Genomic DNA, 24892 nt, shown 5'->3' on the forward strand with positions numbered 1-24892 from the left:
CTTTAGACCTGCATATCTCCAGTTCTACAGAGTGTATTTTTGTCGTTTTGGTCTTGTTTTAATTATTAAAATGTACTCTATAATTCAAAAGTAGTGTAGATTTTTCTTATGTTATAATTTAACTTTACTACTGTTTGAAGTGCCGCATAAATACTGTATACATTGCATCCAAGTTAGGCCTGGTTTCTCCACCAAGCTACTAGAAGGTTAAGCACAGGTTAATTTGGGTTTGCTTGTGCCTTACTCATACAAGAATTATGGTGGCTGCTTGAGCAGGGGTTCATTACCCCACCTTAACCAGTAACCCAATTTTGTTCAGCGGTGTACAAGGGGTTGACACAGTGAGCTTCAGGATCTCCCGCTCCCTACCAATGCAATGAGTCACACAGTCCCAAACAGTCATGCTGGTAAGAAGGCATAAAATGCAGCTGCAAAGCTGCTCAAATATAGTGCACATCAGAAATGCAAGGATCTAGTTAAGGTCCCACTGTGGCATGACAAGGAGAGGGAGGAAATAAGTGCTGTAACCCTTTTAAAAAACACATAACTGAAAACTAAACAGTAAAGGATGATCCTGCAATCGCAAAAAAGCAGAAGGAACTAAAAGGTACCTTTTAACTGTGCCCAGGGCAAAGCCTGGCCAGGCATAAAACAAATAACAGAGCCCCACCTGCCAAAGTTATCTGACATTCTATCTACTGAGTGCTGCACCAGGCAACAAATTAGTCCCAATGACAGGCATATACAGTTTTAGTCAAGAGAAGCCTGGCTGCCAAGATGACATCAATCGCCTCAGGAGGAAAATTGAAAGTGTTCAGCTGTCGCCACTCAATCTTCAAGCATGAAGGTGGCAGTTGCAAAGGCACAGAAACCAGACCTGCTGCTGCTGCTACAAAAGCAGATCCTCTCAGCGGAACAGCTCGAGCGGATGACAAATGCTCAAGCCCAGGAGTTCTAGATACCATACTCTCCAAATCCAGCGCCACTAGGATGACTTGGGCCTGGTTTGTCCCGATCTTCAAGAACTTGCAGCAGGTGTGGTATCAGTGAAAATACAAACAGAAGTCCTGTATCCCACTTGAGGTGGGATGAGTCACTAAGCAAAACATGCCTTTGAAATGCCAACATGCAGAAGTGCGGACATTGCAAGTTCAGTGGTGAAGAAAACAAGCCAATGTTCTCCCCATTTGCATGAGACATTAAACAACATCTGGATGCAATTGCCACTCGTGATTCACTAGGTGTCAACGGACGAGTTTGTCCACCCTGGCATTCAGAAAGTCTGCCAGGTGGCTCACCATCCGAAAAGTCCCTTGGTAGTCCAGCTATTTCCAGAGGCGCTGGGACTCCTGGCACAGAGTCCATGACCCCTTCCACCCCTCCAAATCTGTTTGTTGCAATACCACATGGAAGTGGTGTTGCCCGTGAGCACCTAAACCAGTCTCCTACTGATCGATGGAAGGAAGGCTTTTAACACCAAGGAGATAGCCCTCAGCTCCAGATGGTGGATATGGAGCCAGGACACAGCCAGAGACCAGAGGACTCTGAGCTCCACGTCTCCCAAATAACCCCCACAACCACGAAACAATGCATCCGTTACCACTGTCCGCTCTACGCTGGGGAGGGAAAGGAGCCAGATGCAGACCCAACTGCGGTCCAGTAACCACCACTGCAGATCTTATGCAGTCTCCTCGGAATATGGTTGGAGAGGGCCCCTTGATTATGGTGCCACTAAGACTCCAGATCGCACTGGAGAGTCTGCATATGCAAACTGGCATGCTCGACTAGCAGAATACAGGAGGCCATCAGTCCCTGCAGCCTCAGAGTCTACCTCACTGAAATCCAGGACCAAGGTGGAAAAATCAGGATCACAGCCTGAACGTCCTAGATTCTTTCCTGGGACAAAGTCACAAAACCGAAAAGTATTGAAAACGGCTCCAAAGAAGGGGAAGTGTCTGAGAAGGAATCAGACGTTCTTTCAGCATGCTGACAGTTAACCCCAAAGATGACAGGAGGTTCACTCTAGTTTAGAGGTGGATGGCTTCTGCCGGGGGGAAGCCCACCTTTAGCAGTCAGTCATCGATGTAGGGAAAGACTGGCACCCCTAACCTCCAAAGGTGTGGTGCCACCACTGCTATCACTGTCTTTAACACCTGAGGGGCAATGGTGAGACTAAATGGGAGCCCAGCGAATTCGAAAAATTCCTGTCCCACCACGAACCCCAGTTCGCAGCAATGGGCGGGCAGGACATTTATATGGAAATGTGTTCTGCAGGTCCAACGCCACCATTCACTTTCCTGGCCCGAAGGAACACCAGACCTGGGCAGGATGACCATTTTGATTTTCTCCATCTGGTGGAAGGCATTGAGAGGGTGCAGGTCTAAAATAGGACAAAGGACTTAATCCTTCTTGGGCATCAGAAAGTACAGGGAATAATAAACATGTCCTACATCTGCACTAGTAGCCCCTTTGGGGAAAAAGGCTTGCATTTTCTGCTGCAAAATGGAGAGATGATCCTCGGTTAGGCGCTTTGGGGACGATGGAAGGTGCAGCAGAGAAGAAAGCAAGAGTAAGGCATAACCCCTGCAAACGGTCTCAGGACCCATCTTTCTGATGTTACTGCTTGCCAACATGGAAACCTTTTGATGTTGTCTCCCGCTGGATGCCTGTGCTCACCTAATAGCTTGCTAAATTTTGCCATGTGTGGCCACGGGGGGTGAGGGGGTGGGGGGGCATCCTGCTTGACCTTGGCTACAAAGGGGTTAAGCACCATGGCCTCAACAGCGAAACTGCTGGGGTTCTTGCAGAGGTTGGACAGCCTGGCAATATGAGACCGCTCTACTAAATCCGTAAAAGCAGTGGCAAGGGTGGTGGGGTTCGCAGGAGATGGAGGGACAGATAAGCCCAGAGAAGTTGCAGTAGCTCTGATCTCCTTAAGTCACTCTAAAGCAGAATCAGCGTTGCCCCCCACCCCTAAAAAAATAAATTTAAAAAACGGTAGTCCACTAATTATTCTGTTCCTAAGACAAATATAAAATTCGATATTCGTTTAAACCCATTTTTAATCCAATTCTTGATAGCTTTATTGGGCAGCTGTAACTAGGCCAATCAACCGAGTCACAGAAGAGCAGCATTCTGGGATCTTATATTTTGAACAGATCTCACTTTTCTGAAAAAATAATTCAAGTAAAGCCTTATATCAGGTAACACGTATTGTAATGCCTAAATAACGAATTGGACTAACCAAGGAAACCTGCCCCTCTATTTAGTATGGGTGAACTTATTCAGTTGCATTAAATAGCAAACCTCCGACTTATTATGGTCATCTCTGCTGACAAGTTATAACACTGTTAGTAAAACATTTGACTTTAGACACACCAAGAACAGGAGGTCAAATAGAATCATCATAATTATTCAGCAGAATTACAAAGGGAGTGAATAATAGTAATTTAACCAACCTCTTTCGAAATGATTACTTTTCTAGGTGAGGCATCTGAACACAGATTTTTAAAACGTGTATAAATTGCGTAGGGAAACTAAAAGATACAGAGAATCTGAAACAAAGCTGAACAATTAACTAGCTCAAACACTATCTGTCAATTATGATTATTGCAGATTTTGTATTACTAACTGAAAATTAAATGGTCAGAATTTGGTAACTGATGCTTATTGTAATCGACCTGTAAGGCAAGAATCCATTTTTATGAATGTGAATCAATTTTTGGCAATAGGTATAATACTGTTGGCCAATACTTTTGTAAACAATTTATATTCTACACTGAGCATGCTAATTGGTCTGTAAGAGTTAAGATTATTTGGGGACTTGTCCTTTTTTCAAAACTGTTCACTATTGATTCCAAAACAGATGACGAAAGAAGCCCTGTGAATAATTAAAATAAACAGTAAGGAGATTCTGGAGTGGGGGAAAAACTCAATAAATCAATAGGAATAACATTGTTTCCCCTAGAGTGGTTATAAGCCACTGTAGCCATCATTTCTTCACTTTCTTATAAGATAACGTGACTAACCAGGCTCTTTTGTTGTTCGTTCGAAAGCTCTGGAAGATAAATGAAAGGAAGAAAATTAATTATTGCTTCCTGAGAGGCAAAATAGAAGGTCTTGTCTAAATGCCTATAATGCTGGAGAAGGACCTTTTGGATTTCACTGTGTTGGTTGACAAGCATGTTTGTGTCAATATCAATTGTTTCCAAAATGGCATTAACGCATTTAACTTTGATCAACGTGGATAATATCTTGCCTATACGTTCCCTCTTCATAATTTTTCTGCTGAACTGTTTTCTCGTTTACTAATTCTTCTGTCAACAAAAAAAAAAAAATCTTTGAAACTCTGTCCAGCCTGGGATAAGGCTTTAATATCTAAAGGCAGATGAGATCCAACATTTACCTGTGTTGCTTTATTAAGCGTTTCCCACAGGGCCATAATGTTTTGTTAGCATTCGTTAATTATTCTGCCATGTGTTGGGCTTACTGATTAAATGTGTGAACTCATAACAGCACAGCTTACTTTTCTTTAGTTGCCACCAATGCTAAGCAGAGTGGTGTCTCATTCCTCTGTATCAGCCATAATCGGCAATATACAACAACATCTGGTGGGAGAGCCAGTCACTGACCCTGCTATTCAATTTGCGAGATCAAAAAGCACAGGGAGTCTTCAATCATCGGATCTCATATTACAGATGTTGGGCTCGATTCAGTGCCTGTACCAGGCTCTTCAGTTCGGTTAAACTATCCCTTTTTCATTAATGTTCAGCGTGGTCTATCAACTGCAAGCCACTGGTGGTTGGGTGAAAGGAGGTGCTGTCGATATTAAGGTTGAACAAGGAGTTTCGATGGGCCAATGTCTCAGTAAAAGCATTCGGATGGATTACTCACTCAAGAAGCCCACTTAGTTTCGCTCAGTTCCACTTCGAAGGTTCCTAGTAATCCACCAATGCTTAGTCACAAAAATCTAGGTCAGTCTTCCTTTTTGATTCCAAATCAACTGTTGGTCGATTCCCCACAAAATTAATCGCAATGTCATCATTGCATGAACATCTCAACAAAATAGCTGAAAAACTTTCCCAGTTTTTAGCAACAGTTGAGCAACTAGTACAGAGACTTACCGATCTTGAGGATGGCTCGATATTAAAACAAACATTCTCAGTTGATGCGAAAAAACAATTTCCCTCTCACAAACACAGTCAAAAATTCACTACTTAGTCCAATCTATGTTGCCCTGGAACACCAGTGGAGAGAGAGAATTCAGAAGGCACAATTTAGCTCAGAACCAATATGATAAAAAACTATTTTGCCTCGATTCTTCTTTGACCTTTCAATAATGCGGGTACACATTGTTCCAAGCCAACTAATTCCTCATACTAAATATCCATGCACTATTTTAATAAAAAAACAGTAATTTGAGGACACACATATAATATGAAAATGTGATCTTTCTTCAAAATCGAAGTGCATTCAGCAACCGCTCACCACTTCGAAGAAAGAATTCGGTAAGTGGACGGTCACCTTTGAGGAACTTCATAGTAACTGAACTCACATATCTCTGTTCATTATACAGGCCCACAGTTCTACTGAAGAATAAAGGGGACAGCTCCTAGGAAGCCTAGCAAGACTGCCCTCAATTTTGGGTGGTCTTACACGGCTCCTTGTAACAGTTCTAATGCACCCTTAACTTTCCAGGCTGAAATACGTCGAACCCTTATTTTCTGAGAAGGTTATATTGGAAATCAATTTGAGAACATTCAGATCGTTTGATTTTTTTACAAAACTCTGTGGCCTACAAATAGAACTGGCCATTGGATTGCATTTTATTGTCTTTGAAACTAACTCAAGGTGTGTTAACAGAACAATGAATCACGTACAAACAACCCATCTAATGTTTACAAGAATTGTGGCACTGTATGCACTTAAAAAATGTGCTGCATGCTCTTTGAGAATGTCTTGTGTTTCAACTAAATGAGAGAAAAGGCACTTTAAAATAAGCCACATGCAAAATATGCACATTTCAACTTTGCATAGTATCATGAATAGCTGAAACTGTTTTCATATTTACAATGTATATCGAGGATTGATTACTGAATTGCTCTAAAGATTGTTGCAAAGGAATGTTTTGCAATTTTCCAATAACGATGTATGCATTATTGTGAAATACAATTGTCATATGAGCTTATTCATCCATTAGGGATCCGGGACAGACCTTGTCGAATAAATCTGCGCACAGTGCAGTAAGGGGACTGAAATCAGTACTGAAGCTGGCGTGGAACCCTAGGAGGTTTGAGAGGCACAGAGGGCAGAGGGCGAACCTACCAGTGGGAGTGCGACTGAAGGCCACCGTGTATCCTTGTGTCCCGAAGGCACACAATAGAGAACAGAAGCATGCTGAGTATATGTACAGCAGGGCCTCCTTGAAGTCTTTAACTGATGCAACGACTGACATGGAAAGCCAGGGAGCATCAGTACCAGACTCGGAGTTCAGGAGCGAGACCGTATGGCGCACTGACACTCTCCTGCCTTTTCTAGTGATTGACAATAGCTGGAAAGGGGTCTATTCCAACTTAGACTTCCAGTACGTCTTCGACTTACCTGAAGACTTTGACCATAAAGAAGATCTGCAGCAGGTTTGAAATCTTGCTCTAGACTTTCAATGGTCACACCATGGAGCTATGCGAGTATTATGGCATACAGTTTCTAAACCGCTTTGGGGTTCATCTGGCCGCAGTTATTGTATGTTCTGGAGATGTGTTTCAAACCCAAGCACCAGAAACAGACCTGGTGGCGATTTGTCACAAACAAATTTGTTTGTTACAGTTTTAAAAATTTTAAAAGAGAGAAGGAATGTCCTTTGCATAACACTTTTGACCAAAAATGAGAGAAAAATCCTCTAACAGGCTAACGGAGTAGCGCTCAGGTTCCGCGTCTGGAGGAGAGGAAAGAAAGGAAATGGCATCAGTGTGCACGGGAGGCGCGTATAATGCGCACCATCTGCCATTTCCAGAGCAGCGCGAAGAGTGCGTAGCTGCACGGCGCCATCTTCCAGATCCAGCGTGACGCCCGGGGAATATTCACAACGTGCAGAATAAGCGGTCACAAGTATCCACCAGAAAGCTCTTCTTACAAGTCTAGCCAATGAATTCAAATGGAAATACATTTTATGTTCTCCAATTACACACCAAGTCCTTGTCACCCGACCGCTATCACTAGCAATATGTTAAAAGCCTCATGGCCACAGACAGAAAAGTCACACTCCATTCAGCATCTTTGGGTAACCTCAGCAACTGTGCATGGGCTAAGGTTTCCGTTAACAAGCTGAGCTATGGAAGAGAGGTTATCCCTAACGACACCAAGAGCAGACCATTTTGTAAATAATTCACATAGAATCGTTATCGGGTTAATGCTGGCTCTTTGTTAAAGAACAGGGCCACACAACTCACCTTGGATAGCAGCAGCTTCACGCACTTGGTGTGTCCCTCGTAGCACGCAGAGAGGAGTGGGGTGATGCCATGTTTGTCTGCAGCCTGTAATGGGATAGGGACACGGTTAAGTAAGCCACCAACAGGTCATCTTATATTCACGACGCCTAGGCTAAGCTAGTGTGTCCACAAACTCTCGGTCACAAGCAGATTTTCATGTGGGTGAAAGTCCAAGCAATATATAAAGATGCCTTTATATTCTGTATTTATCTTGTCACATTTGCTGCACTTCAAAGACACTGGTCAAATCGCGCTATGTCTTCTGAAATACCACTGTTTTTTTTATTTTTTTGTGGACTGGTATTTAGAAACCCCTCTCACTTTGCGACCAGAGAAAGTAAAGTGAATTACATGACAATCTTGCTGGGGGTACAGGGAGGGTGAAAGAAAAGGCAATATGATGTAACATTTTATTGCAACAGAACAAAATGTAAATATCCATAAATAAGCCGTACACATTTAAAAGTACGGGAAAAAAATGAAGCATATTTTTTGTAATTCTGCAATGTGATGGAAAGAGATTTTAGCAGAATCAAAACAAAATCAAGACACTGTGGTGATGCACAAATGATATACACTGAAATCCAATTTCCATACATCATTCATGCGCGATATAGTTTTAACAGTAAAATTGTATCTGTGCAAATTTAGTCACCATTTCAATGAAAAGTGTGCTGTCCATAAAAGAGTGCTACCAAACAACACTTGTTACATTAAAAGGAAAAAAAAAAAAAAAAACCCTGCTTCGTGTCCAAGAAAGCAACGTGGGTTGCGAACGTTCGCCTTTCTAAAAATTGGGTAGTGGTGCTAAAAAGTTTGCGGAGCTCTGCTCTAGAAGATACCCAGGAATGATAGAATAGTAATCCATGGGAGGAGACATCATAGTTAAATTATTTTAGAACAATGGAACGCTGAGAGCTCCACTGAAGATACTAGAGCAGCACTAGCCATTTAGAACAAGCACTGGCAAAGTCATTGAGTTTCACCTTTTTTTTCCTCTTTTGCATTCTACCTTACTACCTGGATTGTAACTATTAGAAAAAGGTTATATATGTTTTCAATTTGATAAACCATTAGTTCTTGTTTATGTTGTGATATTTGAATGAATATCGTAGGATTCCAAATTTGTACCTTATTGAATATAACATTGTATTAGAGTATAGTGCTGTATAGTTAGTGAAGTGCCATTGCACCTGCGGCACCATTCAAATCATGTCTCTATGGAACTGCAAGGTAACCACAACTGTGACTGCCTGTCTAGTAGTAAAATATTTGGTGCTTAGAGCAGTTGACAACTTTTGGCCCCACTGCCACTGATCTGCTGTACCATTCAAATCATGACCTTAATGCCTGCAAGATAACTGGACTTGCGACTGCCTGTTTAGAAGTAAAACTCAATAATAAATTGTGTTTAGTGGTGTTCCTAGAGCTTTTGGGCACTGTGCCGCTGCACCATTCAAATCATGACCCCAGTGCTTGCAAGATAACTGCACTTGTGAATGCCTGTGTAGTAGTAAAATATACCAATATTTGGTGCTTAGAGGGGTTCCAAGAGCGTTTGGCCCTGGTGTCACTGCACCTGCTGCACCACTAAAATCATGACTAGTGCCTGCAAGGTAACTGCACTTGTGACTGCCTGTTTGGTAATAAAATGTAGCAATAATCTGTGTTTAGAAGGGTTCCAACACTGTGGCACTGGTGTCACTGCACCTGGTGCACCATTCAAATCATGACTAATGCCTGCAAGGTAACTGCACTTGTGGCTGCCTGTTTAGTAAAACAATATTAGTAGTATTTGGTGCTTAGAGGAGTTCTGACGACTTTTGGCACTGGTGTCACAGCACTGTTTAAATCATGACTGTAGTGCCTGCAAGATAACTGCACTTAAAACTGCCTTTCAATAAGTCACAGAGAATAACTCGAAATAAAACGTCACCCAATTATACAAATGCCTTTTCTTTAAAAATGAGTGGTAATTTAAGAAACTAACACAAATAATTTGAATATTTACAACTTATGCATCAGAATGAAAATGTCACTTACCCAGTGTACATCTGTTCGTGGCATCAGTCGCAGTAGATTCACATGTTTTGCAATAGCTCGCCATCTGGTGTTGGGCCGGAGTGTTACAAATTGTTTTTCTTCGAAGAAGTCTTTCGAGTCACGGGACCGAGTGACTCCTCCTTTTGTCTCCATTGCGCATGGGCGTCGACTCCATCTTCGATTGTTTTTCCCCGCAGAGGGTGAGGTAGGAGTTGAATTGTAGTAATAGTGCCCATGCAATGGAGTGACTAAGTATGCACCTATTTAAGGTTGAGATGATACATATATAAATAATTGAAGGTAACTTCCAAACTGCTACAGGCTCCCGGGGAGGCGGGTGGGCACATGCGAATCTACTGCGACTGATGCCACGAACAGATGTACACTGGGTAAGTGACATTTTCAGTTCAATGGCATCTGTCGCTGTAGATACGCATGTTTTGCATAGACTAGTAAGCAGTTATCTCCCCAAAAGCGGTGGATCAGCCTGTAGGAGTGGAAGTAGTCTGAAATAATGTTCTTAATACGGCTTGACCTACTGTGGCTTGTTGTGCGGATAACACGTCTACACAGTAGTGCTTGGTGAATGTGTGAGGCGTAGACCATGTGGCTGCCTTACATATTTCTTGCATTGGGATGTTTCCTAGAAAGGCCATGGTAGCACCTTTCTTTCTGGTTGAGTGTGCCCTTGGTGTAATGGGCAGCTGTCGTTTAGCTTTAAGGTAGCAGATTTGGATGCATTTAACTATCCATCTGGCTATACCTTGTTTTGATATTGGGTTTCCTGCATGAGGTTTTTGAAATGCAATAAATAGTTGTTTAGTCTTTCTGATGTTTTTTGTTCTGTCAATGTAATACATCAATGCTCTTTTGACATCTAATGTATGTAGTGCCCTTTCAGCTACGGTATCTGGCTGTGGAAAGAACACTGGAAGTTCCACTGTTTGATTTAGATGGAACGGTGAAATAACCTTTGGCAAAAATTTAGGATTGGTCCTTAGGACGACCTTATTCTTGTGTAGTTGTATAAAAGGTTCCTGTATTGTAAACGCCTGAATCTCGCTTACTCTTCTTAGGGAAGTAATGGCGATGAGAAATGCCACCTTCCAGGTTAGGAACTGTATGTCGCAGGAGTGCATGGGTTCAAAAGGTGGACCCATAAGTCTAGTTAGGACAACATTTAGGTTCCATGAAGGAACAGGTGGTGTTCTTGGTGGTATAATTCTCCTAAGGCCCACCATGAATGCTTTAATGACTGGTATCTTATATAGGGAAGTTGAATAGGTAGTCTGCAGGTATGCAGATATTGCTGCAAGGTGTATTTTAATGGAAGAGAAAGCCAGGTTAGATTTTTGTAAGTGAAGCAAGTAACCCACTACATGTTCTGGAGTTGTGTGTAATGGTTGTATTTGATTAATATGGCAGTAGCAAACAAACCTCTTCCATTTACTTGCATAGCAGTGCCTGGTGGATGGCCTTCTGGCTTGTTTTATGACTTCCATACATTCTTGGGTAAGTTGTAAGTGCCCGAATTCTAGGATTTCAGGAGCCAGATTGCTAGATTCAGCGATGCTGGATCTGGGTGTCTGATCTTTTGGTTGTGCTGTGTCAACAGATCTGGCCTGTTGGGCAATTTGATGCAGGGTACTACTGATAGGTCTTAGCAGCGTTGTGTACCAGGGTTGCCTTGCCCAAGTTGGTGCTATCAATATGAGTTTGAGTTTGTTTTGACTGAGTTTGTTTACCAGGTAAGGAAGGAGAGGGAGAGGAGGAAAAGCGTAAGCAAATATCCCTGACCAGTTCATCCATAGGGCATTGCCTTGGGACGGTTTGTGTGGGTATCTGGATGCGAAGTTTTGGCATTTTGTGTTCTCCCTTGTCGCAAACAAGTCTATCTGAGGTGTTCCCCAGAGTTTGAAATAAGTGTTCAGAATTTGGGGGTGAATTTCCCATTCGTGGACCTGTTGGTGATCTCGAGAGAGATTGACTGCGAGTTGATTTTGGATCCCTGGTATAAATTGTGCTATTAGGCGAATTTGGTTGTGAATTGCCCAACGCCAAATCTTTTGTGCTAGCAGGCTTAACTGCGTGGAGTGCGTCCCCCCTTGCTTGTTTAGATAATACATTGTTGTCATGTTGTCTGTTTTGACGAGAATGTATTTGTGAACTATTATTGGTTGGAAAGCTTTTAGTGCTTGAAAAACTGCTAGAAGTTCTAGGTGATTTATATGCAGTGTTGTTTGATGTACGTTCCATTGTCCTTGTATGCTGTGTTGATCGAGGTGTGCTCCCCACCCTGTCATGGAAGCATCTGTTGTTATTACGTATTGTGGCACTGGGTCTTGGAAAGGCCGCCCTTTGTTTAAATTTATGTTGTTCCACCACAGAAGCGAGAGGTAAGTTTGGCGGTCTATTAACACCAGATCTAGAAGGTGACCCTGTGCTTGTGACCATTATGATGCTAGGCACTGTTGTAAGGGCCTCATGTGCAGTCTTGCGTTTGGGACAATGGCTATGCATGAAGACATCATGCCTAGGAGTTGTAGTACCATCTTTGCGTGTATCCTTTGTGTTGGATACATGCGTTGTATGATGGTGTTGAAATTTCGAATTCTTTGTGGACTTGGAGTGGCTACTCCTTTTGATGTGTCTATTATGGCTCCCAGGTATTGTTGTACCTTGCGCGGCAGAATTTTGGATTTTGTGAAATTGACGGTGAACCCTAGTTTGAAGAGGGTTTGTATGATATGATTTGTGTGATTTGAGCACTGTATTAACGAATGGGCCTTGATTAGCCAGTCGTCTAGATATGGGAACACATGTATTTGCTGCCTTCTTATGTGTGCAGCGACTACCGCTAGACATTTGGTAAAGACTCTTGGTGCGGTTGTTAATCCGAAAGGCAGTACCTTGAATTGGTAATGTATTCCCTTGAATACAAACCTTAGGTATTTCCTGTGCGATGGGTGTATTGGTATATGGAAATAAGCATCCTTGAGGTCTAAAGTTGCCATGTAGTCGTGTAGTTTTAGCAATGGCAATACTTCTTGTAGTGTGACCATGTGAAAGTGGTCTGATTTGATGAAAGTGTTCACTACTCTGAGGTCTAGGATTGGTCTCCGCGTTTTGTCCTTCTTTGGTATCAGAAAGTACAGTGAGTAAACTCCTGTGTTTATTTGTGTGTTTGGCACTAATTCGATTGCATTCTTTTGCAATAGTGCCTGCACTTCTATCTCCAGGAGATTGGAATGGTGTGTTGTCAAATTTTGTGCTTTTGGTGGTATGTTTGGAGGGAATTGTAGAAATTCTATGCAATAACCATGTTGGATAATTGCTAGAACCCAAGTGTCTGTAGTGATTTCCTCCCATGCTTTGTAATAATGACTTATTCTTCCCCCCACTGGTGTTGTGTGGAGGGGGTGAGTGACATGTGAGTCACTGTTTAGTAGTAGGGGTTTTGGGGCTCTGAAATCTTCCTCTATTTCTAGGGAATTGCCCTCCTCTATATTGTCCCCGAAAACCTCCTCTATACTGTCCCTGGTAACTGGACGGTGTTGCTTGTGAGGTGCTGGCTTGTGTGCTCTGACCCCGAAACCCCCCTCGAAAGGGTGTTTTACGGAATGTGCTGTAATTCCCTCTGCTCTGCGGGGAGTAGAGTGCGCCCATGGCTTTGGCAGTGTCCGTATCTTTTTTGAGTTTCTCAATCGCTGTGTCCACTTCTGGACCGAACAGTTCTTTTTCATTAAAAGGCATATTGAGAACTGCTTGTTGAATCTCTGGTTTAAATCCAGACGTTCGGAGCCATGCATGCCTTCTGATAGTTACAGATGTATTAATTGTCCGTGCAGCTGTATCTGCAGCGTCCATGGAGGAGCGGATCTGGTTGTTGGAAATGGTCTGTCCCTCCTCAACCACTTGTTTTGCCCTATTTTGTAAGTCCTTGGGCAGATGTTCAATGAGATGTTGCATCTCGTCCCAGTGGGCTCTGTCATAGCGCGCAAGTAGTGCCTGGGAGTTCGCGATGCGCCACTGGTTTGCAGCTTGTGCTGCGACTCTTACCAGCTGCATCGAACTTGCGGCTTTCTTTATCTGGGGGTGGTGCATCTCCAGATGTGTGAGAGTTGGCCCTTTTACTAGCTGCTCCTACAACGACAGAGTCTGGTGGCAGCTGTGTAGTGATGAAAACCGGGTCTGTAGGAGGCGCCTTATACTTTTTTTCCACCCTTGGTGTGATTGCCCTACTTTTGACCGGCTCCTTAAAGATTTTTCGCGTGCCGGAGCATACCAGGGAGCATAGGCAGGCTTTGGTATGAGCTGTAGGTGGAGGAGAGTGTGTTGAATAAAAAATCATCCTCGACCTGTTCTGAGTGGAGGCTTACGTTGTGAAATTGTGCTGCTCTAGCCACCACTTGAGAATACGCGGTGCTGTCTTCTGGTGGAGATGGCTTCGTAGGGTATGCCTCCGGACTGTTATCTGACACTGGGGCGTCGTATAGGTCCCATGCGTCTTGATCTTGGTCACCCTGGCTTATGGTGGTGTGAGCTGGGGAGTGTGATGGAGTTCGTGTTGGTGAGACGTTAATCACGGGCGGAGGAGAGGGTGGTGGGGTAACTCTTTTCACCACTTTTGGTTGTGGTGTCTGTTCAGTTTGGAACTCCAACCTTCTCTTTCTTCTAATGGGGGGAAGGGTGCTTATTTTTCCTGTCCCCTGCTGTATGAAGATACGCTTTTGCATATGGTCCACATCAGTTGATTGTAGCTCTTCCTCAAACCTATGCTTTTGCATTTGGGAGGTTAGCGAGTGCTCTTCTGTATAAGAGCCTGAAGCTGGGTCGCTTGCAGTTTGTTTCGGCACCGAAACCCTGTCTGCGTGTTTTTTCGGCTCCGAGGTGACTTTTTTCTTTTTCGGGGCCGAAACCTCTCGGCGTCGATCTTCTTCGGTGCCGCTGTCTCGGCGTCGAGCCGTGTCCACACCGGCATCTCGGTGTCGAGGCTTGTCTCCAGCACTTTCTCGGTCCCGAGAAGGCTGCGTGCCGGTGTCTCGACCGGAGTCGGACGATCTCGGCACTGTTTTGGCCTTTTTTGGTGCCGACGGTCGGTCACCGAATTTATGGGTGGAGCCATGGCCTGATGGCAGTGGTGTCCCCTGGGCCTTGTAAATCTTCCTTTGTGTGGTTTTTGACGTCTTACTCACGGTTTGTGTATCGTCGAATCCTTCGGAGTCCGATTCTTGGATCGAGAAGGTACCTTCCTCTTCCTGCTCCTCGAACTCTCGGTGGGCTGTCGGCGCGGACGCCATCTGAAGTCTTCTGGCTCGACGGTCTCGGAGTGTCTTTCGGGACCGGAACGCACAACAGGCCTCACAGGTGTCTTCACTGTGCTCAGGTGACAGGCACAGGTTACAGACCAAGTGTTGGTCTGTATAGGGGTATTTATTGTGGCATTTGGGGCAGAAACGGAACGGGGTCCGTTCCATCGGCGTTCTTCAGCACGCGGTCGGGCCGACCAGGCCCCGACGGGGGATCGAAAAACTACCCCGAAGGGCACCGGAGCTCTTCGATCTTCGATGCGGTGTTGAATCTAAGTACGCCGATCCCGAACGCAACAATACCGACGAAAATCTTCCGAAATTAGCTAATTCTCCGTTCCGAAACTCGGAGCGACAGGAACACGTCCGAACCCGATGGCGGAAAAAAAACAATCGAAGATGGAGTCGACGCCCATGCGCAATGGAGACAAAAGGAGGAGTCACTCGGTCCCGTGACTCGAAAGACTTCTTCGAAGAAAAACAACTTGTAACACTCCGGTCCAACACCAGATGGCGAGCTATTGCAAAACATGCGTATCTACAGCGACAGATGCCATCGAACATGTAATTATAAAGTAATGAAAAACACAACATAATGAGCCCATCTCTGCTTGCTTTACATCTGCACTCAATACTCCATTGCAAGATGGCAGGAATGTTTACACACATTTCAATGCGAGCTGACTCGCGTTGAGTTCATCTTTTCGCGAACAAATATTACCAAGCAACTAGTCACCAGAACCCGGAAGGTGTGCTTCGGCCACACTCCACGTGACGACAAAAGCAGACCAGAAAGCAAAACAGAAGAGCAGACGAGCAGGAAGTGACCTGCTGGCCAATAAAAAGCAAGCAAATTCAAGCAACGTTTGAATGAACAAATGGGAAGTTCTGGTAAGTAACGGGCATTGTAGAGGCAGGTTCTAAGTCTCTTTAAAGATTTTTTTTTGTAACATAAAACTTCACAATCACAGTGCAGGCGAAACCTAAAAAATAAGAGCAGAATGATACAGTACAGAAAAGATCCTTCATGATGATTCCAGACTCTTAAGTTGCATTCCCTCCCTGAACTTATGCCCATTCATACTGGGGCCTCTACGCTTGGCAACCTGTACCTTTGCACACCCATTATACTGTAAGTCTGCTCTCGTTGTTCAAAATGACTGGGAATGGATTCCAGACCACAAAATGCTGGAGAGGGAAAACAGATTTCAGCTCAGACTAAGCAACTAGGCTGTGAGGAACCTCTTGTGAAAGGGCACATCTTTGCAGGAAGACGTGCCAAAAGTAATGTGTACATATGGCAGGTAACCTTTGAACTGCAAAGATTTGCAGATGTGCCTATTTATCTTTCATATTTTACCTACTGGCAATCACCAGTGGATAGTTATAGTTCGGACCTAGTTCCCAGGGGGAAAGCATTTTTTTGTTTTGACAATAGCTTTGGCAGTGTTTAATGAATCTTCAGGAAATGTTCAATACTAGTATGCACCTGAGTTCAGCTGCTGTGTTTAAAGTTTTGAATTGATTTGTGGGGGGCGAGAAAAAGGGGTGGTGTGTGTGGGTGGGTGGGGCGGAATCCCAAAAGTCATTTTCCCCATGCAATTTCCCATATTTTAGATTTTAGACGCGACAACAGCCTGAACCGCTGAACGTAATTACACCAAATTTGCCAGAAAGTTAGCTCTTGGTCCGGAAGGAGGCTTTTGTGATTTGGGATAAATCTGTTCAGTAGTTTGATTTATTAAAGAAAAAAACAAATTTGTACACCTAGGGATGTGTGCCCCACCCAAACAAAAACGAAGGTTGTAGGGACATTACCTTGTTAGGAAAAATAATTAAATTTTTTTTTTTTTTTTTTTTTTTTAAAGACATTCACTACAAAGCCAAAGGTTAGAGGGACGTCATAGTTAGGTTCAGATTTTATACGCATAAAACCATAGCAATTCAACAGTTATGGTTATTTCAAGAAACTATAACTCGTGCCCTTGCTGTGCTTGGGAGTAAAGAGTGGTAACCCTCAGATCCCACTTGCCCACATATCTCAAATGGAGACCTTCACACACTTACTAAAACAACAACACCCATGAAATGTGGTACACATTTATACAAAGGTGCTGGCATGCTACAGAGCTGTATATCTGTAGTAACACAAAAGCACCCATATATAAAATATTAACTGGCATCACCACATACTTGACATACCAGGAGTGACACCCGTGTTTCTAGTGCAACATGTGGCGACGCAGCTTTCTCTGCTCCTCAGATGCAGTGCAGTTAAAGCTTAATATATTGTTAAGATGAGCTGCTTTCAAATAAATTAATATAAGATACGCTCCTTCCCGTTATGCATAACCTCCAAAGTGAATCCATTGCTCTTTAACTTGCTGGCATCTAATTCTTGCAGTGATGTGAATTTCAATGACAAAAGTAGCATACTCAACTTAGCCTTCACGTCAGTCTGCCTCATATCTTATGAAGTCAGTCTCCTCCCCAGGAACAGCCTTATGACCCAACGTTAATGCTTTCCTATGGGGTTGCAAAGGCCAAAACATATTCTTGAATTTAATGCAAAGGATGTCTAAGCACTATTTGGCAGCAATACCTGTTCCCTATGGAGGGAAAGAAAACATGGTATAAGTGGCCGGGATGGAGAGTGGAAGCAAGATGAGAAGGAGTTCAGATGAAAACAAACCTGCGGCTGGAAGAAGAAGAAGAGCGCTGCTCTTAAACGGACCTGGCCACTGTTCTAGTTTTTTTTTTTTTAATGTATACATTAAATTCGCAAAACGTAAATAAACATAAAGGGAAGGGAACAGATGCACAGTTCCATAATATTAAGCAATGGGTATTCACAGAAACATAAAACCATGCATAGAATCGAAGCCCTCTAGGTGTATATTGTTCCGCATTACTCTTAGGAGGGGAAGTGTGGATAGGAGGTGGTACGGGTGTGTCAAGATCATTCCTGAAGTGGGCTAGGACGAGTTGCTAATGGAGTTCCATAGGGAATGTTGTTTAAAGGTTGTCTAGGTAATGGGGAAATGTAACCCTGGGGTAATAACTGGGGGATGAGGGATAGCTTTGCCAACAGTTTTTTATTTTTTCAAAACTGGTGATAATGCTACAGTAATAGTTGAGCTCTGCATGAGGCTAATGATAATTGGGATAAACTGGACACAGACAGTATTGTCTGAAATCAGACTTAATAACTTGATGCTGTAGTGACAATATTTTAGGATTTTGGTGAAGAGGGTTCCCTGGCCATGATTGGATTGCACCTTTGTGTGTCGCCTCGTTCTACCAACCAAAGTGGCGGTGGGGTGGGAGGGGCGTTAGGGTAAAGTTTTTCTTCACAGAAGCTCCACAATCACAGAATGCTGTTAACTTAAAGCGCCAAGCCCCCACCTGCTGTCACCAGAATTCGATAAAGCCCACACCAAAGCAGCAGTTATCAGACAAAGAAGGGGCAAGGAAGAAGGCGCTTAAAGGAGCAAAAACAAGACAAGACAATAAGCACACCAAAAAGACTTAAACATAATGGAGACATTTTAAAAGTATTGTTTATTTACACCAAAACAGTGCAAGAGAATGCATACTAATTTCGATGGTGACAAAAGCGGATCCCATATATCCTTTTAATGGTTACTACCTTTCGATAAAAGTTAAATAAAATCAGCAACCGATTCAACTGTATATCACAGCTTTCCTGAAGCACGTTTCCAGATATTGCTAGAGTTAGAAGACCATTGTCAGGGGTTCCCAGAGAAATTGTAGAATAAATAAATCATAGGACAGTAAATTATGAAAGGCTCGCCTCTGATCTAACAAAAACCTCTTTGCAGCCTTTTTGATCAGTAATAATTATCTATCATTTGTAATCACTGACAGGAAAGCTTTAATGCGACTTTTCTTTGTCATTGCTAGCTGTGTCTTCCCTTAAGACCTACTTGTAGTAGTTAAGGATTCTTATTCTATTGTATAATGTTCAAGTATTAACCTATCAGGAATACTGCAGCTTTGCACCTCAGATTCAAGGGCGGCTGCCCTGCCCCATTACCCACATGGACCCCCACCCCACCCTTCCCCCTAAGGGTATGGCAACTCCCCCTACCATGACCTCCTAATGAATGAGTGTATATGGGTCTCACTGGACCCCCCACCCCCGGTTATAAACCCATACCCCGATTCTTCACCCCCCTCCCCCCAACCCCCTAATGTAGTTGTCAAGTACAGAGGGGATACCATAATATTGTTACCCTCTCTCCCACCTCTTGGCGGAGAGGCAGGGAAGGTGGTTTAATGCCCTTAAGTTCTCACAGGTTTTCCCATCCCCCTCCCCCTCTCCACGCCCCCTCTCCTCTCCACATCCTCTACCCCCACATGCCCAGCCCCCTCCACCAACAATGGTATGCTCCATCCCTGTTGCTCTACTCGTCAGCTCCCTGCCCACGGGTTGCACCCGGTGTGTTGATTATACAAGTTTAAACCCGCGAATTAACGCTTCTGGGCTCTTGCAAGGTTATTCCCCTGGTCTTGGAGACGGTTCCGGTGTACTTCTACTTTCCTCCCCTACTGCCCTTCTTCCTGCTCACTCCCCCCTTATTTCCCTTGTCTACCCCCGGTCCCTCGCCTTTGCTACCCTCTTCCCTCCTTTCTCTTCACTACTACTGATCTATACTTCTCCTGTGTGACCGGGGGACCCCTAACTACCCCCTCTCCCACCCACGCTACCACCTGCTAGTCCAGATTCTCCTTTGCAGCCCAACCTACCTGTGGCAGATATCCCAGCTTTTTGCAAGTCAATGGCCAACACGGGTCAGATGAGCACCCTACCACTGAAGATTATAACATGGAACGTAAATGGCCTTACACACTACATCAAAGGTAAGAAGGTCTTGTCTTATTTACAATCCAAAAGAGCAGACATTGCCCTCTTACAGGAAACCCATCTCTCCCTCCCAGGAATCAGAGAAGCTACGCCGCAAATGGGTAGGTCAGGTGCTCTACAACAGCCATACCCAAACAGTGGAAGCCAGCTCTGATCCCCTTAGAAAACAGGGGGTGGCAATACTCTTCCGCAGATCTTTGTGCTTCAAACACCTTAACACTGGGTCTGATCCGGAAGGCCGGTACATTCTTGCCAAGATCAAACTTGAAAACTGCACAATATGTGTTGGGTCCATATACGCCCCTGTGGGCTCCAAATGCCTCTTTCTTCTTCACCTCAACCGTCTCCTGACAGATTGCTGCCTCTCAGTATCTGCTGGGTGGTGACTGGAGTTTAGCCCACAATGCTGTCCTTGACCGTACTGGGAGACTAGACATAAGCAACAACACTGACAGGACACTGTTGGGGGACCTGCTAACGGACCATGGCCTGGTAGACCACTGGCACCTCACACACCCGAGTGACCGGGAATAGACTTACATATCACCAGTCCATGGCACCCAGTCCAGATTGGGCTATTTCTGAACCTCCCATGGCATGATTCCGATGGTTAGAGAGTCCCAAATCCTAGAAGCTGCACTGTCGGACCTTTCCCCTGTTCTACTTGCACTAGATTTAGGACTTGTTGCTCCAAACTGCAAGCCCTGGTGCCTGAACCCCTCATAATATTGCAGGCCGAGGGGCAAAGATCAGCTACATTCTCACATCTCGACCTATTTAAAAGACAAAGGGTCGGTTTCATTCCCCCCGATTCTGTGCGCGGCTGTGAAAGGGACCATACAAGGTCAGTTAATGAGAGACGCTGTCACAGCCAATGCCGACCGGTGTTCCCCTCGTGCGCAGCCGCCTGGAATGGGCCAAAATGGAACTTGGTGCCCTACACACTACCCTACGAATGAAGAGGTGACATTATGAGCAGGGCGAGAAGGTAGGCCGTCTCCTGCCAGCACAACTACACCAGCAAGAAACAGCACTAGCCATCCCGGCTATCCAGACCACAGATGGCACGATTGTCACACCCTGAGGCGAATTGAATTTGGGAACTTCTACAGGGCTCGGTATGCTCCTGAAACGGAGGTGGATCACGCACGCCTTGAGATGTTCAGCGAGAATGCCCGAATCCCTGGCCTCATTGATGAAGGCAGGGGTCTGCTGGAGGGTGAAATAAGTAAGAAAGAGATAATCCAGGCGATCTCCAAACTCACACACCATAAACCTCAGGGTGAAGACGGCTTTCCGGCGGAATTCTACAAATGGACAGGAGAGCAGGCAGTAGATCTGCTGTATGAGGCTTTCCAAGGAGCGGCACAGGCTCTGTCAGCTCCATCTCTAATACAGCATCCATAGTGGTTCTCCCGAAACCCGGGAAGGACCCTTTACTTTGTGGCAGTTACAGACCCATTTCCCTTCTCAATGGAGATACCAGGATCCTGACAGGAGTCCTTGCGGCACGCCTCAAAAAAGTGATCCCGTCTCTCATTCACCACACCAAAGTGGGTTTTGTACCTGTGTGGTCTTCCAGAAATCACCTGCGTACCCTCACGTATACCCTATGGACCGCCAAGAACTTGCAAGATGAAGCACTCACCCTATCCCTGGACACGGAGAAAGCGTTTGACAGGATAGAGTGGTGGTACCTCTTTCAGACCCTGCAACGTTTTGGGCTAGGTGACGAATTTATAAACAAAGTCCGCTGTCTATATGACTCTCCCATAGCACAGTTCAACTGCAGAGGTTTCCTATCAGAACCAACTACTATCCAACGTGGAGCCAGACAGGGCTTCCTGCTGTCACTCTTATTATTCCTTCTAGCAGTTTAACCATTAGCAGCTTCTATTCGACATTCCCATCTCACTGCTAGAATCCCCGTTCCAGGCGGTTGTTCCAAAATATATCTCCATTTCTCTTTTAGAATTATGTGTCCTCTTAAATGACTTTGAAGCATCGAGAGAAACAAAATAAAGTGGGAAAAAGTGAAGCACTACCTCTGTCTGCAGCAACCACATGTGCTGTGATACAGAACTTCCCAATCCATTGGAAGCAATCACATCTCAAATATCTGCGGCTCTACATCAAAGGCCTAGACCGAATGTTGACAGATAACCTGGAACCCCTTGCTCACATGCACTAAACGGGATTTTGAGAAGTGGTCTCTTCTGGGTCCCTCCCAACTTACTCCTTGTAACTCAAGCCCGGCCACTGTGGGGGCGATGATCGAACATACACTGCTGCAGAATTTGCAAGGTCTCAATCTACTTTACGGCGCTAGGGATACCATGACACACCCCACCAACCCAATGATACAGGCCATATTGCAATCCTGGTGACAAGCCCACCGACGTTTGGGAGTGGACTGGAGGATTCATAAGGCGCCAATCTGGGGTAATGCCAGTCTTGTAATTGGAGGCTGGCAGGCATCCTACATATAGACCAGATTTTAGTGAATGGGGGCCTTAAACTCTTCACGGCCCTGCAAGGAGAATTTGGCCTCCCAAACAGCTACTATTGGTAACATCTACAACTCCAGCATTGTTTCAAATGCCACATGGGGGCTCATCTGTGTACCCTCCATCCCTCACCAGTACTTTCCTACATCAAGTCCTGGGGTACATACAGGGGAATGATGTCGGGTATTTACAACCTACTGAATCACCACTTATTCTTTCTACCGCTCCTAAAGGCCCTTCAAACAAATTGGCAGTTGAGTCTACAGGTGGAATATGAGATAGTGGACTGGATTGACCTACTGGAATCATGGGAATGCGGAGCAGGGGAAGCTCAGATGAAATACCGTCTCTTTAAAACCCTACATGACTGGAACTGGACACCTCAGAAACTAAGGGCTGTAGCGCCCTCCTTCCACATTCAACCTGTTGAGGCTGCCCTCATGCCCGCTGCAACCTTCTCCACATAGTATGTGACTGCCCCTCCATACAACCCCATTGGGACACAGTAGGGAACACTTTACGAGACACCAAACCAGTCCCATCCCCTCTCCACTGCGCAACCCTGCCCCCCAATCACGATGAATGGCTCACAGAAATGTACCAAACTGCCTCACATGAACGGGTTATCCACAGTCTACAAGACAGAACGGAGATCTTTCTCCAGACCTGGCCCCCTTTTTTCCGTGGCACAGAGGGTTGTCAGTGTCAAACCTTTCGGCGTATCCCTAGACCCACAATTGGCCCTCTTAATTCACACTATGTCATCTTTGTGCCCCGTGCCCCCCCAGGACCACACTCCTACAAATGGCTGTCTACAAGGGACCCTATATTGCTTTCAAATGCCACTACCCTCCCCTTTACATCTGACCTGCCCTCCCTACCCCCGTCACTACTTCCTTTCCCTTCCCCCTCCTTTCCTTTTTTTCTTTCATGTTCTTTTCTTTGCCTCCCTTTCCTTCCTCTTTCACTCCTCTCCTTCCTCCCACCCCCTTCCTCTAGTGATTTACCTTTCTCCTTTCCTCCCTCACCGCCCTCCTTCTTTGCCCTTCCTGTGTATACTTTCTCTCCTCTACATAATAGGTGCGAGCACCAGGAGATCGATCATAACTGTTTCCCCACCTCATCCCCTCCAACATCATCATTGCCACACACCGGGATGTCTAAAGGCTTGTAATCTGGACAGTGACCCATGGGCCTCCTTATACGTAGTTCAATAGGTTATAGAGCACAGTCTATGTGCCAGCCCTCAGCTTCACCTTTCACCCTATCTATAGCTAATAGTTTAAAGATACTCTAGAACACGGTCCCCTAAATGTGATCCACGTAGTAGACCTAATATGCAAATGTTGATGTTCTCCTATATGTATCCTAAAGACTCAATACATGTTAATGGCTTGATCTCATTGATTGTTAAAGTTATAACAGAAAATATTTGCTCCTCAAGGTCTCTATACCGCAATACGATACTGTAGGTTGCAATAAAATCAACAAAGAATTCATGCAAAAAAATAAAATAAAGTGTCCTGGAGTTAGAAGGAAAAGCATAAAATGGCGGTAAATTGGAGCAGATAAGTCATCATTTAATTCTCATATGGGAAGAATAGACCTAATAAAACTAACAATAGCCTCCTAGTTAAGGACAACAACTGAAAAATCAGCATTACACAAATACCACAAATATCAAGTTCTTACATACATTTATATCTGCTCCTTTTGAAAGGAGGAACTCCAGAATCTCTTCCTGTCCACAGTCTGCAGCATAATGAAGAGGTTTCCTTCCTCCATCCAATGTCCGATTTACATCAGGCTCCTAAAATGAAAACAGTGGATTATGAGACTCATTAGGCAGCATATCATTTAACATTCTTACACTGTTCTCCCACACAGTCTCAACTTGGACCACAGTCTCAAGCACTTCAGTGAGATCTTTCTCACAACTCCAGTTCACCTAGATTTAACATTTCTAGACTATAACCTAGGTTCCTGAGTACACCAGGGAATGTGAATGTTTATGGTGAATATGACCCCCTGTTACCAATGTGTCACATGCTCAAAATACCATACAGTCTTACTGAATGATTGGCTTAATGTAGATGATAACTATATGCACTGGAGGACCCCCAAGCGATATTATCACGATTCACAATAAATGAAAATTATATTTAAAAAATAATAATCATCACTGGTAATACTCAATGCATCCAGCAGAAGAAAGCGGAAGATCAAGTTTAGAATGAAAACCACCTGCATGAGGACTTTTTTTGCGAAAAGCAATTCTAAGGGACAGAAACGTTTACCATAATTCAGATCACGGTTATGTTAGCTAAATCCAATGATCGCAATGGAAAAGGCAACAATAAAAAAAAATTACAAACGATTGCGTATCTTTATATCAAAACATTATTTTTGTTCCTTCTTTGCATGGTGGACCGCGCAGTTATAAAGTAAACTGGATTATGCCTCTACTGGTTAAAAGCATGTCCTCTGAGCAGTGTTGGAGGCGGGCAATTCTAGACAGGTGTCCCAGTATCATGACCCATTCCTCAGCTATTTACTTAATAATTAATTTAAAATATAACCATCCTTGCCAACCATAACTCTACACATGTAATAGTCAGTTTTAACTAGTTTAGCTCAAGCATGACAGAAAACTCACTT

At 44.3% G+C, this 24892-nt stretch overlaps 1 protein-coding gene across 1 annotated transcript in view; it reads right to left on the reverse strand.

Annotated features, from left to right (window-relative positions):
* MTPN (myotrophin) overlaps positions 1 to 24892 on the reverse strand; it is a 237953-nt gene that overhangs the window by 79103 nt on the left and 133958 nt on the right. Inside the window, exons 2-3 of the mRNA XM_069227959.1 lie at positions 23931 to 24044; positions 7449 to 7532 (exon numbers count right to left, since the gene is read on the reverse strand). Coding sequence (XP_069084060.1) covers positions 7449 to 7532; positions 23931 to 24044 — 198 coding nt within the window. The remainder of the gene's footprint in view (positions 1 to 7448; positions 7533 to 23930; positions 24045 to 24892) is intronic.

This window comes from Pleurodeles waltl, chromosome 4_1 (assembly GCF_031143425.1).
Source record: "Pleurodeles waltl isolate 20211129_DDA chromosome 4_1, aPleWal1.hap1.20221129, whole genome shotgun sequence".
NCBI lineage: Eukaryota > Metazoa > Chordata > Amphibia > Caudata > Salamandridae > Pleurodeles > Pleurodeles waltl.